General features: G+C 49.1%; 1 protein-coding gene and 1 pseudogene across 1 annotated transcript; both read right to left on the minus strand.

Moving 5' to 3' along the window:
* Nucleotides 1-1,850: 1,850 nt before the first annotated feature.
* LOC109773432 (uncharacterized) lies at nt 1,851-7,046 on the minus strand (annotated as a pseudogene).
* A 2,839-nt stretch (nt 7,047-9,885) lies between these two features.
* LOC109773443 (NEP1-interacting protein 2) lies at nt 9,886-11,362 on the minus strand. The gene is made up of 4 exons (XM_020332142.4): nt 11,007-11,362; nt 10,720-10,901; nt 10,385-10,636; nt 9,886-10,284 (listed from the first exon to the last, which is right to left on the minus strand). The coding sequence occupies exons 1-4, from the start codon at nt 11,074-11,076 to the stop codon at nt 10,159-10,161; spliced, it is 630 nt and encodes a 209-aa protein (XP_020187731.1). The 5' UTR covers nt 11,077-11,362; the 3' UTR covers nt 9,886-10,158.
* Nucleotides 11,363-16,090: the final 4,728 nt, after the last annotated feature.

Here is a 16,090-nt window from a genome sequence, read left to right on the forward strand (position 1 = left end):
TTTCAAAAGGCATGTCTCCTTACTATCAACGTCTCTTATGGGAAAACGCTTAATCTTACTAATCTTTTTGGTTGGCGGTGGGTAGTTTCCCCTTCACATACCTTGCCTCCCTCTTGGTCTGAATAAGCCAAGAACCAGGAACTACGCCTCTTGTTGAGAGTGTCACCTCATGCTCATCTTTCCTCCTCCTTGGCTGCATAATCTTAATTACTCCCTCTGTAAAGAAATGTAAGAGAGTTTAGATCACTACTTTAGTGATCTAAACACTCTTATATTTCTTTACGGAGGGAGTTCTAAATATATTCTTAGGTCAACCAACCTTCTTCCTCAACACCCTCAAGATCCTTCAAGATGTCATTGACCCCATTGATAAATTCAGATGCAACGTTTAAGGGGCAAAAAGGAGACCTCTGGTAATCCTAAACCATCGGCAGTTTGGGATTTAGTTTGCAAGCCAAATGATAAAGGTGGATTTGGAATAGTAAACCTCCCCATTCATATTGTCACTATTTTTCTCAACTCAAAATATAAATGTGCAGTCTTTGCTCGAGTGCCTAGCTCTAGCCTTTCAAATGTATCAAAGGATAGGCTCAACACTAGAGACATGCCTCTTAAGGAAAACATTCTACTAGCTATAAATAACCATTGATGTGTCCTTTGCTCTAACGATACAGTTGAAAGAAGGGATGATCTCTTCAATGTGATTGATTAGGTCTCCTACAATCCCCCCCCCCCCCCCCCCCCCGAAGTTTCATTGTTGAAATCAGATTAAACAACAGAGGACCGAAAGCCTGATATTATTCTTTGCACAAACCATCTTAATTTTTGATTTTGCATACCCATCCATCTGGTACTAAGCAAGCAAGTGACCTCCAAATCTATAGACCCTAAGACACCATGGCATATGGGTTGGCAGCCAATTAACAGGACGATATCTATGAGTTATAGCCTTGTTCAATCTATTTTATTAAAAGGTTCTTTAGAATCTTAAAGAAAGTCATCATATATTATGCAATGTTACTTAAGTCGGGCCTCTATAAAATTAATTTACAACCTGCAGGCCAAATACCCAACTTGTTTTCTACTTTATCCTAAACCCTGGCATGGACAGCCCGGCCCGACGACCCGGCCCGAAAAACCCGGGCCGGGCTTGACGTTCGGGTCGGGCTCGAGCTTTGTTTTGTAGCCCAAAAGATAGTTCAGGCCGGGCTCAGGCTTCAATTTTTCTGTATTTCGGGCCGGGCTTTCGGGCTTCGGGCTGGGCTTGCACGTGCGTGTACTAAAAAACAGCATTCAGGCCGGGCTTTCAGGCTTCGGGCTTGATTTCGGGCCGGACTCGGGCTTGAAAACAAGGAGTATTTTGGGATTCGGGCCGGGCTCGGGATTGGGAAATGAAGGTCGGGCTTTTACAAGCCCGGCCCGACGTTGGCCCAGGTTTACTTTATCCTCTCTTTTTCTCTAAACTCTGTTCCTAAGCTTAGTGTTTTGAATAGAAATCTCCAAATATTTCATTGGGAAACCCCCTACAGCACGAGTAAAATTTTCTTTATATACTACTCCCTCCGTTCCGAATTATTTGTCGCAGGTATGGATGTATCTAGATGTATTTTAGTTCTAGATACATCCATTTCTGTGACGAGTAATTTGGAACGGAGGGAGTATACTACTACTTCAGTCAGCCCAAACTTCTCCACTCTAAAACAAACAATTTCACTTTTACGAAAGGAATCCTCAGACCCGGGAAATGTTCAAAATAGCACTGATACAATCCAATAAGCCGAGCAGTAAACGATTACAAACAAACACAATTAAAGATCTTAAAAATGGACAAGCTGGTTACCACTTTATGCCTACAGAAGAATAACGTACCCTGGTACTCCATCCTCAAGGAACATCACAATAAACGGCAGAATTGAGAACCTGGGACACCGCCATGGATATCTCCAAGCCACGGCAGCTAGGATAAACAAGCTTCGATCGACGATCGTAGGTGGCCACGGCTGCTGGTAGGCGTACTCCGTGGCGTGGTGCTTGTTCTGGAGCGCGTCGTACTCCCCGTTGTCGTGCAAGACGGAAGAGGTAAACTCGGCGGCGTCCTTGTCCAGAGTAAGAACAATGTTGTCCCCGGCCGTCCAGTAGGCGAACCCGTCGTCGCTCCGTCCTCCCTGCGAAGTAGACGGTATCCTATGCGCAGTGTGCGGTGCTGCTGCGTCCGGCGCCGGAGGTCCAGCGGCCCCCGGGAGCGGACGAGAAGGCGCAGGCCCTGACGAATGACGATACGATGCCCACGGCAATAGAGCGCGCACGTCACCCTGAAGTTTGACATACTGAAGCGCGTGCCCGCGGTGTAACGCCCACGATGCGGTTATATCTCCCACGTGTCGAGGCACGATTTAGAGGCATAACCGCATAGTGGTTTTTATCGCAAAAAGGGTCATCTTCACACAATCTCAGGTAATGAACAAGAATGGGATAAAGAGTTGGCTTACAATCGCCACTTCACACAATACATGAATATAAATCACATCATCCAAATACAAACATATATACCGACTACGGTCAAAATCCAGATAAAAATAAGATAACCCCAAATGCTAGATCCCCGATCGTCCCAACTGGGCTCCACTACTGATCATCAAGAAAAGACACATAGTAACGACCACGTTCCTCGTCGAACTCCCACTTGAGATCGACCCCATCGTCTGCACCGGCATCGTCGGCACCTGCAACTGTTTTGGTAGAATCTGTGAGTCACGAGGACTCAGCAATCTCACACCCGCGAGATCAAGACTATTTAAGCTTATAGGAAAGGGAGGTGTAATGAGGTGGAGCTGCAGCGGCAATAAGCATAATGGTGGCTAACATACGCAAGAGAGAGCGAGAAGAGAAGCAACGGAGCGGTCGTCATCTAGCAATGACCAAGAAGTGATCCTGAACACCTACTTACGTCAAACATAACTCCACTCCGCCGAGAAGAGACCATCACGGCTATACACGCAGTTGATGTATTTTAATTGGGGTCAAGTGACAAGTTCTCTACAACCGGACATTAACAAATTCCCATCTGCCTCATAACCGCGGGCACGACTTTCGAAAGATAATACCCTGCAGGGGTGTCCCAACTTAGCCCATCATAAGCTCTCACGGTCAACGAAGGATAAACCTTCTCCCGGAAAGACCCGATCAGTCTCGGAATCCCGGTTTACAAGACATCTCGACAATGGTAAAACAAGACTAGCAAAGCCGCCCGAATGTGCCGACAAATCCTGATAGGAGCTGCACATGTCTCGTTCTCAGGGCACACCGGATTGTCCAAGCTTCCGATAGGCCAGACCAGAGTTGCCCCTGGTGGCCACCGGCGACTGACAGTTTGGACCAATACTCAGAGGAGCACTGGCCCGGGGGTTTAAAATAAAGATGACCCTCGGGCTCTAGAAAACCCGGGGGAAAAAGGCATAGGTCGCAAATGGTAAAACCAAGGTTGGGCCTTGCTGGAGGAGTTTTATTCAAGGCGAACTGTCAAGGGGGTCCCATAAATCACCCGACCGCGTAAGGAACGCAAACTCAAGGAACATAATCCCGGTATATCAGTAACTAGGGCGGCAAGAGTGGAACAAAACACCAGGCATAAGGCCGAGCCTTCCACCCTTTACCAAATATATATATAGATGCATTAATTAAATAAGAGATATTGTGATATCCCAACATATCCATGTTTCAACAAGGAACCAACTTCAACTTCACCTGCAACTAGCAACGCTATAAGAAGGGCTGAGCAAAAGCGGTAACATAGCCAAACAACGGTTTGCTAGGAAGGGATGGTTAGGGGCTGACATGGCAAAATGGGTGACATGATATAGCAAGTGATAGGTAGCGGAGCATGGCAATAGAGCGAACAACTAGCAAAGCAAAGATAAAAGTGATTTCGAGGGGTGGTCATCTTGCCTGCAAGGTTCTCAGAGTTGTCGAAAGCTTGATCCTCGTAAGCGTACTCAACAGGTTCCTCGTTCACGAACTCGTCTCCCGGCTCTACCCAAGACAAGAACACAAACAAACGGAACCACAATCAACCACGAGAAATGCACAAGCAACATGATGCAAAACATGTATGATATGCAAGATATGATATGCGGTGCTTATGTGTGCTCCGGAAGGAAAATGATGGACATGGCAGTAACTTGGCAAACCAAGCATGCCACTGGAAAGATGAGATGATTTCGGTCGAAATCGATATAAAGATCACCAGAAACGGATGTACGGTTTGCAAATGGCAAGCAAAACAAGAATGACACGAATCTGCGATTAACAGCATGATAGCACTTAAAATGCAACAAGCAACAATGCTACAGCACTCCAACATAGCAACAAAGCACATGGCAGTAGTCTACAGGAGATGCTTGACAAAAGATGAACACTGAGCTACGGCTAGATCACAACATATCAAGCTCAAACAAGCATGGCAAAAGTGCAAAAGATAACAGGATCACAGACTTAATGAAAAACTGGACATGGCAGAAAACAGCATCAGGTAGCAATGTTCAGAGCACGAAATCAACATGCTACAGGAACTTAACATAGCAAAACAAGGCATGGCAGTGTTTTACTACAAGCACATGACAAAAGTCCCTTACTGACCATAAGACAAAAAGGATCAGAAGATATGATGGCAAGCATGTAAACATAGCAAGTTTCGTTATCAGGTTTCAGACTTAGCAGAAAACAGAGCATGGCAGACATAATAATATGTAGGCCTCTTTGTGAGCTTGATGCACTCACTACAGAGCAACGCATGACAAACCAAGCACACCTACAGCAAGATGGCATGTTTATGAAGCTATCCTTGGCAAGAACACAAGCATAGCATGTATGGATCAACTACAACAAGCTTGGCAAAATTGCATATCATGTTAAGAATCTGCCAGAAATATTTTATAGCAAACGTAGAGCAAGATTGAGTCATGCTATGGCACCCCATAATTGCAAACAATTGCAGGAATGGATTAATTACAACTATAGCTACAAAACATACTTACTGAAAATCTCCAAAATATGCATAGATCTCTTTGTAGCATCAAGTTTACATGGCAACAAAATAACAGCAGACGAGGACTTAGAGAAATCACTAAGTCCCTGAAATCAGAAACATTACGGAGCCTACTTTGCATGCTTGGGCTAGTCACCACAGAGATCACAAAAATACACGGACTACACCACTGGATAGATGGCATGGCATACTTCAAAACACATGCTCATAAGATGCACAGATTAAATGATACAAAAATGACAAATCTCCAAGTTCTGATAAGAACCAGAGAATAACAGCAACTAGCCCTCTTCCAACAGAGGTTTGGGCATCAAGATGACCTCTAATGAACATGGTGCAATTGAACAAAATGTAGAGCATCACGAGACGAACTATTACACGCGCGAATCGGAGCTACATGCAAGGAGTTATGGCATCACGAACATGGCGAGATGCTGTGAAAATTGCAGGACTTAGAAAAAATAGAGGGGGCTCGGGGGAAAAGTCAACGCCGGTTATACCGATCGGATCTGACGATGCTCGTGCTCGCCCTCGTCGGCGGCGATGGAGGGAAGGCGAGGCGCGGCCAGAGGAGAGGAGGAGGGAGGCCGACGGGCGCGGGGGAGAGGCGGCGCCGGCGGAGGCGGTGCGGGCCGGCGAGGAGGAGGCGTGGACGGCGGCGAGTGGCGGCGGAGCACGGCGGGCGGCCGTGGCGGCGCCGGCGACCGGGCGCGGCGGCGGGCGCGCGGGCCGCGCGGGCCAGCTGCGGGCCGGGCGGGCCGCGGCGGTGGACGAGAGCGACGGCGACACGTGGCGGCGGCGGTGCAGGAATTTCGTCCGGCGCCGGGCGGACGTGTCCGGCGCGCGGAGGGACGAAGCTAGGGTTTGGACTGCGATTCGTATACGGGAGGTCTCACATATTTATAGGTAGAGGGAGCTAGGAGGCTCCAAATGAGGTGCGGTTTTTGCCCACACGATCATGATCGAACGACCTAGAGCATGGAAGAGAGTTTGGTGGGTTTTGGGCTGGTTTTAGAGGGGGGTTTTGCTGGACACTCAAATGGACTTGACGGATGCCCGGTTAACCGTTGGAGTACCAAACGACCTCCAAATGGAACGAAACTTGACCGGTGGTCTCCGGGTGGTATAATAAGGCCACTTGACAAGCCTCGGTCCATTCCGAGAAAGTTTGACACCCGCACACGAGAGAAAACAAGAGGGGTGCACCGGAGGAGATAGGAGCGCCGGATTGGAAAACGGACAACGGGGGAAATGCTCGGATGCAAGAGACGAACACGTATGCAAATGCAACGCACATGATGACATGATATGAAATGCATGACATGATAAAATACAAAACGAAAGACAAAACCCGACAACGGAGGAAAAATCATAACACATAGTCGGAAATGGCAAGAGTCGGAGTTACAAATATGGCAAGTTACATACGGGGTGTTACACGCGGCCTCGTCGGCGTCGCCGTCGAGGAGGAAGGCACCCAGGAAGTCTCCACCGTGGAACCACGCCGAGTCAGGGAGCACCCTGTAGCGCCGCGTCAGGGGATCGCATATGACGAGGCGTTGCCACGCTGCGTCGAGGAGGAGGAGGAGGAAGCCGCTCCGGCTGTCGAGGAGCTCCCAGCAACAATCACCATATTGCCCCCGTGGGAGGAGTCGAGCGCGAACTTCCGAGTGGCGACGGGGCGCGCCCACGGCGAGGAGGAGGGGAGGAAGACGGGGTTACAGCCAGGCGGACGCGGATGCTGGTAGCGCCCATCGACGCGGTAGTGGCCGGCAACGCAGGCAGACGACGCGCCGTGGGGAGAGCCGAACCTGCGGAGGACGCGGCCGTCGTCGCCCGCGGTTACGCGGCGCTAGCGCCTGCAGGCGCACGCGGCGCGGACGAGGTGGAGATGCGAGGCGAGGCGCAGGAACACCCGCTCGAGAAGATCGTCGTGGATGGCGTCAATCTCGGTCGGCGGCGCCGCTTTCCTCCGGGAATTCTTGCGGCGGCCGCCCCCCATGGCGACACGGCGAAAGATCTGTGCGTAACTTTGGGTTTGGGTTGAGATCCAAGAGAGTCGGTCAAATCCAACTAATCATGCATGCATGCATGCATGACCTCTTCTCAGAACTCTCACACGGTACAATATCTCCATCTTTGTGAGCTTATGTAGTTCACGCACACGCACACGCACTCCATCCTTGGTATAAGAGTACCCGAAGCATGGGCATCGGAAGATGGGATTTGGATTCGTCCGCTCGCCTCCCCGCTAGTAATTTCTTTGACCGAATATTGTTGCCTCGTTTTTACGAAGTCATCGTAGGCATCTCATCGTCGACGGGAACATCTCCTCCCACTGAATGCGCATCACCGGAAATCCTGAAATAAATTTAGAAATAAATGTGAGCATCAGAATTAAAACTTTGATAGGCTGGGGATATCACAGTCCCTCTAACCATCCAACCACAGGTTGGTTCGCATATTGTGCCTCGTTTGGTCATTGAAATTCCTCCCACGCAAAAGTCTCTCATGTGAACCAATAAGTGGGTAATTTGCACGAATGTCTTCTCGTGTGAAAATGGGGCAACACGAGAAGGATTACAAGCGCCGAGAGAATTATTCACAAAAGCAAAATACGGTTCTTGATTACCAAAGTGCTCCCCTCGAGGAGTAAAACTAACATAGCGAACCTTTAAGGCTTCGTTTGGTTCATAGAAATTTTATAGGAATTGTAAAGGATGAAAACTTTATAGAAAAAAAATCTTTGAAGCCCTTTGGTTTGTAGGAATGGATTTTTATTTCTATGCAAGATACTTCCTCCTTTTCGGTTTATTGGGCTCATCTCATTTTCTTGGTTTTTCTATATTACAAGTCTTAGGCTAGTCATAGTGGGGAGTAACTTAGATTAGTGTCATGCATATGACACTAGTCTAAGTTACTATCTTCATAATGCAAAGTAACATAATGGTAGTATCATAGATGGCTTCATTTATTAGCTCGTAGACTCATCTTGTCTTAGAAAGCGCTATGTTATAATAACATATTATGTTACCACCTCTCATTAATTACTTGCCACATAAGCAGAATTTTCTTGAAGTGCGCTATGTTACTTTGCATTTCAAGGCCCAGTCCACTGTCCAAGTTGCTTACTAGTGTAGCATAGAGTTCTAGGTGGAAGTTTAACTTAACAGTCTCCACTGTAGTACCGGTATATAAAACAGTATTTTGAAACCAAAGGCGAATTTTGTGTGCCTCTGGGATCTGGTGGGGGATTGCTGGAATTTTGTCTATTTTGGGCCTAGCCCAATAGCAGTTTCAGAAATTCCTAATAAATCCTAGGGAGCCACACAGCCCATTTGTGCAAGGCAAGAGGTGGAACTAAAGTTTAGTCTCACATTGCTATTTTAGAGGGAGTTGGACCTCTTTATAAGGGAGCCTCTTTCTCCACATGTATGAGGATGAGAACAAGAGGGACATCCACGCGCGCTCCTCCTCCGCCGCCCGCCTCGACGCGCGGCGCCGCGCCGCGGGAATGAGCCGAGCCGATGTCTAAATTTTTGCCACGCACTACGAGTATACGAAAGGCCACTCGGGAGGTGGAAAGTTTTTGCTGTAGTGGATATTGAATACGAACGCTGCACCCTTCGGCTGCTGCCTGTTCGTTTCGTCTCCCGCGTTCCCTTCAGCTCCCGGCGCAGCCTCTCGCCTCCTTCTCTTGCGCCTATAAAAGGGAGGTCGCTCCTCTCAGAGAGATGCACCAGAACTTCTTCCTCTCGCCAGCGGTTCCAATCTCTGAGCTGCGGATGTCTTCCTCATCCCGGCTTGCGGCGTGCACCACAAGTCGGGACAGTAGGCCTCCGAAACCGCACCTCTTCGAGTCCTGTACGGGAGAAGGGTGATAAGGTTTTTGGGGAGCGCTCAGCGCGACTACTGATTTCTTCGTCACGGACGCCCCGGACTCCGACGACTACTTCCCCGACGACGAATTCTTCCCCGACGTCGACAACCTCCTCGACAACATGGCTGGCGAGGACACCGACCCCAAGTCCAGTGCAACTGCTGCTGCTGTCCCGTATGTGTTCTTCTCCTTTCTGTTCGAGGTCCTGCCACAGTTCCTTGTTCTGTTGTTTGCCCTAGATATGTTAGGTTCTACTTCATATATGAAACTTGTCCTACTGTCTGCTCTAGATAAACTTGGTTACAGTTCATATATGCAGATGTTATTTACCTTCTCTCTGTCGGATCGCATGACTAGTTTTATCATTGTTATATTAGTCATGCTTTATCTAATATTTCTGTTAATAAAATCATTTGGTAAATTGCTCATATTTCCAACACGTAGGACACGGTCCCATCCCGGACCACATTTTCTTTTTCTTTATTCATTCTTTCTCTCTCTCTCTCTCTCTTTATTTTCACCAATCATGTGCAAGTGACCGGACATATGAGTAAGAAAATGAGGATTGTGGTTGCGCGGATGGACAAATAGGGGCTCAAAATGGACACGCCCGGTCACGCGCGTTTGGGGATGTTTAAGGGGTCGAATTAGAGGTATGTGGTTGTAGATGCTCTAAGAGCCTGGGAAAAGGCGACGTTGAGAGCATCCAGTGGATCACGGACGACGCTTGATTAAGTCTTAATCGACTGAGATTTAGCAATCCCGTTCACGGAAAGAAAGAGATGAGTAGTTGTCGGAAACTGGAGTGGTCATTTTCGAGCGCCCTGGTCGGGATGTAATGTAACCCGGCTAGTTAGTTAGGTTTTTTTTAAGTACAGTTAGTTAGGTTGTTAATCAATGTGATCTCGTCCGTTCGTTCGTTCGCCTCTCGCCATCTCAGCGACAAACAGGGAGTTGGTTACAGAAATGCTGCGGCCCTGCCTGTTCCAGGAGTGAGACATCACCACAAATTGAGCGGTACGTATAGCTCAGCTCAGCATCTGCATCTTTCTTTCTGTACAACGACACAAAAAAACACATTTCTCGTGGGAAAATTTATCTTTCGTCACGAGAGAGGACTCCATAGTCCTCTGCTTCGTGAGACCCATGTACTACTACTACGCTTCATCTGCGGCAACGCCGCCGTACGTCGTTCCTCCGTTTGTTTGCTCCCCGGCGGCGGCGGGGGGATAGGCTAGTAGACGGCGTGGCGGCACATGGGGCAGTGGGGCTTCCACAGGAGCCAGCTGTCGATGCACGCCAGGTGGAACACGTGGCCGCACGCCGGCAGCCTCCTGGAGCTCTCGCCGGCCTGGAACTCCTGAGCAGGACAAGAACATTATCCCGTCAGCTAATCAATGGCACGCACATTGGCGCTATACTATCACTAGCTCGGACGAGAAGCTAGCTGTAGCACTGACATGGAGGCAGATGGGGCAGGTGGTGTGCTGCCCCGCGCCCGCGGTCTCCTTGGTGAGCACCGTCGCCGGGAGGCTCTCGACGGCGGCCCTCCGCGCGGCCGTCACCGGGCCGGAGCTCGGCTCGAAGAGGTCGCCTCGCGACGAGTGGTGCTGCTGCAGCGCCTCGATCTGGCTGTCCAGCGCGCCGCTTATGGCCGGGAACACCGAGCCGCGCAGGAGGCGGCCGGCCGCCACGCTCCGGAGCACCAGCCGCTGCAAAATGAAACTCCATAAATTAATTGTTAATGTTGATCAATGGCGATCCAATCTCCAACATGGCGACCAGCGAAGCGTACCGTGCGTTTGATGCGCTCGTCCATGGAGCAGTCGCCGCAGGTCCATATCCTGAGGAGGGAGTCGGCGAGCTCCACGGAAACGAGGGCGCCGGTGACCGCCCCGACCACCACGCCCTGCAGCAGTCCGTCCTCGTTAACGAAGCCCCACAGGAGGCCGAGCATGCCGCCGATCACCGTACCGGCTGCACACAAATGCACCTCGGTTAATCAATCGCCATAAGATCGTCTAATTATGGCGCAAAAAATAAGACAGAGAAGAATGTAACATGATGTGCGGCCGCACGTACCTGCGCCGAAGGCGGCCACAACGAGCGAGCGCGCCAGCCCGCCGGCTGCTCTGGTGGCCACGTCGAGCATGTTGCTGCTACGTTCACGTACGAAGGACCGGAGCCTAAGGAGTTTGTGACGGACGTATTGCGATGGTCGTCGATGGAGATCGAGCACGCACGTACGTAGCTATCGACACGGAGGCGGAATGGAGGAGAAGATAGAGGACGCGTGCACATATATATGCGGAGGGCCTGCGGCGTGCAGTAACACGCGACAGCGGGATGTCGTTGCTCCGGGCGCTCCCCGTCGACGTCGAGGGCGGGCGAGGCGGCCCCAAGCAAGCACGAATGGAGTTAAGAGGGCATCTGATCTGAGGGTACCGAAGCAAGCAAGCGCGACGGCACAGGGAGGGCACCGGGCGGACGAGGGGTACAGGAGAGGACCTCTCCCCGTCGCTGGGGGTTGGGGGCGTTGGTTGCGCTTTTCCCCGCCCGGCCGGGACCGGGACCGCGCCGCATGCATGCATGCACGGATGGGATTTGCTTTGCCGATTGCTATACGTCGATTAGAGTGACGATGCACAGAGAATCAAAGAAGCGGTTGATGCGCACGACCTGTGCTCTCATGTAGTACCTTGCACCCAACTGTGTACGTCCAAATTGGAGTTCGAGCGATCGCCGGCCAGACGACAGCAACTTGTCGCCGCCCCGGCCGCTCCGCGTCTACGTCGGGGACCGGCGAGGCGAGCCGTTCCTATGTACGGATGGATGGAGCTTGGAGGAGGCAGGCATGATCAGCCAAGGCAGGCCGGTGCTCATTAATGAGCGGGCACCGGGACAAGGGACCTCCTGTCTGCCCGACTGATATATTGATATGTATCGCCTGTTGCGATTTTTTTTTCTTTGAGTCTCGCTTTAAGCGAGACGATAGCTTGCCTGAAGGAATTTTGCTGTCGCCTACGAATCAGGCCAGCCCATCGCGCGTACATTAAAGGAAAAAGAAGGAGATGGCCAACGCAGCTAACCACTCCACCCGCTTCTGGGTAGTGGTGAGAAGTAGGATCGCGGCCAACTAAAGGCGACCGAGCAGGTCTTCTTCATTTTTTTTTTCTTTCTTTTTTCATTTCCTTTTGTTTCATTTCTTTTTCATTCTCTGATTTTTTTTCATTCTTTCTTTTTTCTTCTCTGATTTGTTTCATTCTTTTTCGTTCCCTTTTGTTTCATTTCTTTTTTCTGCTCGTTTTCTTTTGTTTCATTTCTTTTTTCTTCTCCGTTTTTTCATTCTTTTCTTTTTCCTTCTATACATTCTTTGTTTCTTTTTTTTGGGGGGGGGGGGGGGAGGGGGGGTCTTTGTTTCTTTTTGTTTTTCATTCTACATTCTTATATACGTGATTAACATTTTTTAAATACTTGTTCAATACTTTTTTCAAATACTTGTTTAATATTTTTTCAAATATTATGAAGAGTGTTTTTTGTAATATATACATTTATAATATTTTTAAAGTATAAACAAAAGTACAAAAATAAAACTAAAAAATAAAACATAAAAAAGAACATGAAAAGGAGGTTGTGGCCTCCCGCACTCGTGGGCCGGCCCAGCTCGCTCGCTCCTTCAGCCAGTCCGAAGCCAGACTGTGGTGGAATTGTCACGGCAGATGTCCTAGTGAAAGGACTTAATCGTGGAGCCATCGCAACTAGGAAGCTTAAAGGGGTTAAAACGGGACAAAGGACACGAGGGTTTATACTGGTTCAGCCCCTTGCGGTGACGGTAAAGGCCTATCCAGTTTGAGGTGGTATTGTTTGTGTTTCGATTACTAGGGAGCGAATCCGCTTGACCTAGCTTTCGATCTGATGTTCCTTGCCCTGAACCGCCGTCGGGTCGTCCCTTTATATACAGAGGTCGATGCCCAGCGGCTCACGGAGTCCCGGCCGGCTCATAAACAGTGTCCGGCTCGGTCTCTAACTATCCCTGCCTTACAATACAAGTTATGTACATATGGCGGTTTATCTCTACGGGGCTTGAGTCGCCTTTGGGCCTTGGGCCCTTAACTGAACCGCCATCTTCCAGAGCTGTCTTGGGCTTCATGAATCGCCATAGGTATAACCCGGCCCCTCCTGGGTGGGTCATACCTAATAGTTATCCCCAACATTAGGCCCCAGATTGATTTGAAGCGGTTCATGTCAATCTTCAACACTTATAGAAAACCTTCTGCTCTTCATTGTGTGAGAATTTGTAACCCGCCATGACGTCATCTTCTGGATTTGTGATAACCCGCCATGACGTCATCTGCCATTACTTCACACTTTATCCAACGTATCTCCACGGATCCTTATCTTAATGACCATCCCGAGAATCGAGATGTCCTGATAGCTGGATAACCATATTTTCGGCCTCCTCGTTTTTCGCGCCCAATTAAGAGTCTTTCCTTATAAATAGGCATGATCGGTCTTTCCTCATTCTCCCCCTTTCTAGCGTTTTCTTCCTCTCGCAACCCTTCTGCCGCTCGAGCTCCGCCGCCGCCGCAGAGCACCTCGTCTTCCTCAACCTCGGCCGCTGCATCAACCTGAGTCGATCCAGAGAACGGCGGCGATCCTCCGCAGTAGATCTGCAGCTGTAAGTTTCTGCCTTCCCATACCTCAGATCCACATTAGGGTTTGCGAGTTTCTCTGTGTTCTTCGTAGTTCATCGTAGTTCATCTTCCAGGCTGTACCGCGAGCTTCTTTGATCTGAAAACGGTGTTCAACCAATGCGGTAGTTGTTTTATTTCTACTTTTGATATTAGTAGATCCCTTTTCCTGGAAGAAAAATCTTGTGAAAGCTCATGAACTCATCTGTACTGGTTTTTAGGTCTAGATTTATTTTTCTTTTCCTGGACAGTCGTTGATCCAAAATAATAGCTGCAGCCTGTGAAACTTGTTTGTGTAACACTTAGGCAAAAACTGCATTTGTTAGATCCACCTAGCCATGGCGGCTCTTACCACCGGCTTAAAATTGCAATGCTCAATTGATAACCTTAACCACTCGTGGCGGTTTTAGATAACTTGACTGCTCCCGGCACTTATGGCGGCTTAAATAACTTGACATAATTTAGCCATATACCATTAGGCCCCTTTATAAGCCGCCATCTTGAATATGTACTGTAATGTTTTTCCTCCGGCTTAAATTTGAACCGGTAATTCCACTCTTTGTTAGGCTTCCTTCTTCACGATGCCGCCCAAAACTAGCACTTCATGCAACTGGGTCCCATCCATCGTCACTGATAGCACACTTGACGATTTTGTGAAAATCGGCTATCTGCCAAAGAAGGAAGTCATGTCATACCGTGCGCCTGATCCAACCGAGGAAAAGCCTCAGCCCAAAGAGGGGAAGTCGTCGTCTTTACTGACCACATGAACCGGGGCTTTTCACCACCCGACTAAAAATTCTTCAAAGACGTCCTACACTTTTTTGACCTCCGTCCTCAAGACATCGGACCCAACTCCGTGTCTAATATTTGCAACTTTCAAGTGTTCTGTGAGGTGTATCTTGGAGAAGAACCCAGCTTGCTACTCTTCAAAGAGTTATTTTATTTGAACCGCCAGAATGAATGTGCCAACGGGCCTAGCTTGGAGCTTGGCGGGGTCTCAATCCAACGACGGAGAGACGCCATTTTTCCTTATGCGAACCCACCAAGTCACCCCAAAGATTGGAACCAGACATGGTTCTATTGCCAAGACACTTCTTCGGCTGATGAGAACCCTCTGCCCGGCTTTCGCGCCCTGCGCCTCGAGTCTAATCATCCTCTTCCAGACAAGTTGTCCGCTGCTGATCGCCAGAAACTCGCCCCCACCATGGCTAAAATCAAGGCTCTTTTGGGGAATGGTTTAAGTGGTATCGACTTGGTCCGGGTTTGGCTTGCCTGGCGGATCATTCCATTGAGCCGCCGTTCTGGTTTGATGTGTACTTTTATGGGCGAGAAGAATGATCCTCTGCGGCACAACCCTGATAATTTACCTGACAACGTCATCGATGATATGACAAAGTCGCTCTTGAATGAAAGCCTAGCAGACTGCGGCAAGGTGGGCTTAAGCCCTTTCTGCAAAGCTAACCCGGCTCCAGCGGTAAGCCGCCAAACTGAGTATTTTTACCTTCATCCTTGATGTTTTTGTCTTTACTCAAACTTTGCTGATTTTCACAGGCTAATGACAAATTTTGGAAGACAAAGTACGATCATGAAGCTGCAAAGAGAGCCAGGAAGGCCAAGAGAGCCGCCAGAAAAACTGCTGCCAAGAAGAAAGGAAATAAGACCAGCGCCTTTGTTTTGCTTTGACTAGAAGATACCTCTGAGTCGGAGGTAGCTCTTGATTCTCTAGGCTCCTTTTTTAACCATCTTATTGACACTGATTATCATCAGGAGGACACAGGAACGAGTCACGGAGTGGGTGAAGAGGTAACTATTATTTCCTCCGACTCTGAGCCTTTGCCAAGACGGAAAATTCGAAGAGTAACCCGGAAAATAAGATTTTCACATCCTTTAGCTTATCATGATCCTCAATTTCTTTTGAAGCGACAGATTCATGAGAACCGGAGGCAGACCCGGACCAGCAAGGACGCGGAACTCTCCTCCGGCTTACCAAATACACCAAGGAAGCGCCGGAACAAGGTAACCTCCGACTTAACTCCTTTTCATCCTTTGGCGGGTCTCACTCGTCAACCACTCAACTCTTCTGACTCGAATTATCAGGAAACTTCACCTTCCTCTGGCGACTCACTCCAGTCCAACATGTCGGCTTTTAAAACCGCTCCAGGGTAATGATGATTTACTTATCCTGTATTCATTTCAATTCTTTATGTTTGTACTAATTTTTTGATCTTTATACAGCGGAAAAGCAAAGCCCAGCAAGAGGGTGAATAAAAACAGCCGGCCGAAGAGCCAACCTTCAAAGAGCCGGAACTTTAGATGGTCGCGCCTGAGGCCTCTGTTCCTGAGACGCCGCTTGAATCGGTGCATGATACGCCAACATCAACTACTGACCCGCCTGCTGATCAAGCCGCCGATGGCTCTAAAAACCCTGAAGCCTCTAGCCCGGCCAGGACAGACGACCCACAAGATGCTGATGTT

The sequence above is a fragment of the Aegilops tauschii genome, chromosome 5 (genome assembly GCF_002575655.3).
Source record: "Aegilops tauschii subsp. strangulata cultivar AL8/78 chromosome 5, Aet v6.0, whole genome shotgun sequence".
NCBI lineage: Eukaryota > Viridiplantae > Streptophyta > Magnoliopsida > Poales > Poaceae > Aegilops > Aegilops tauschii.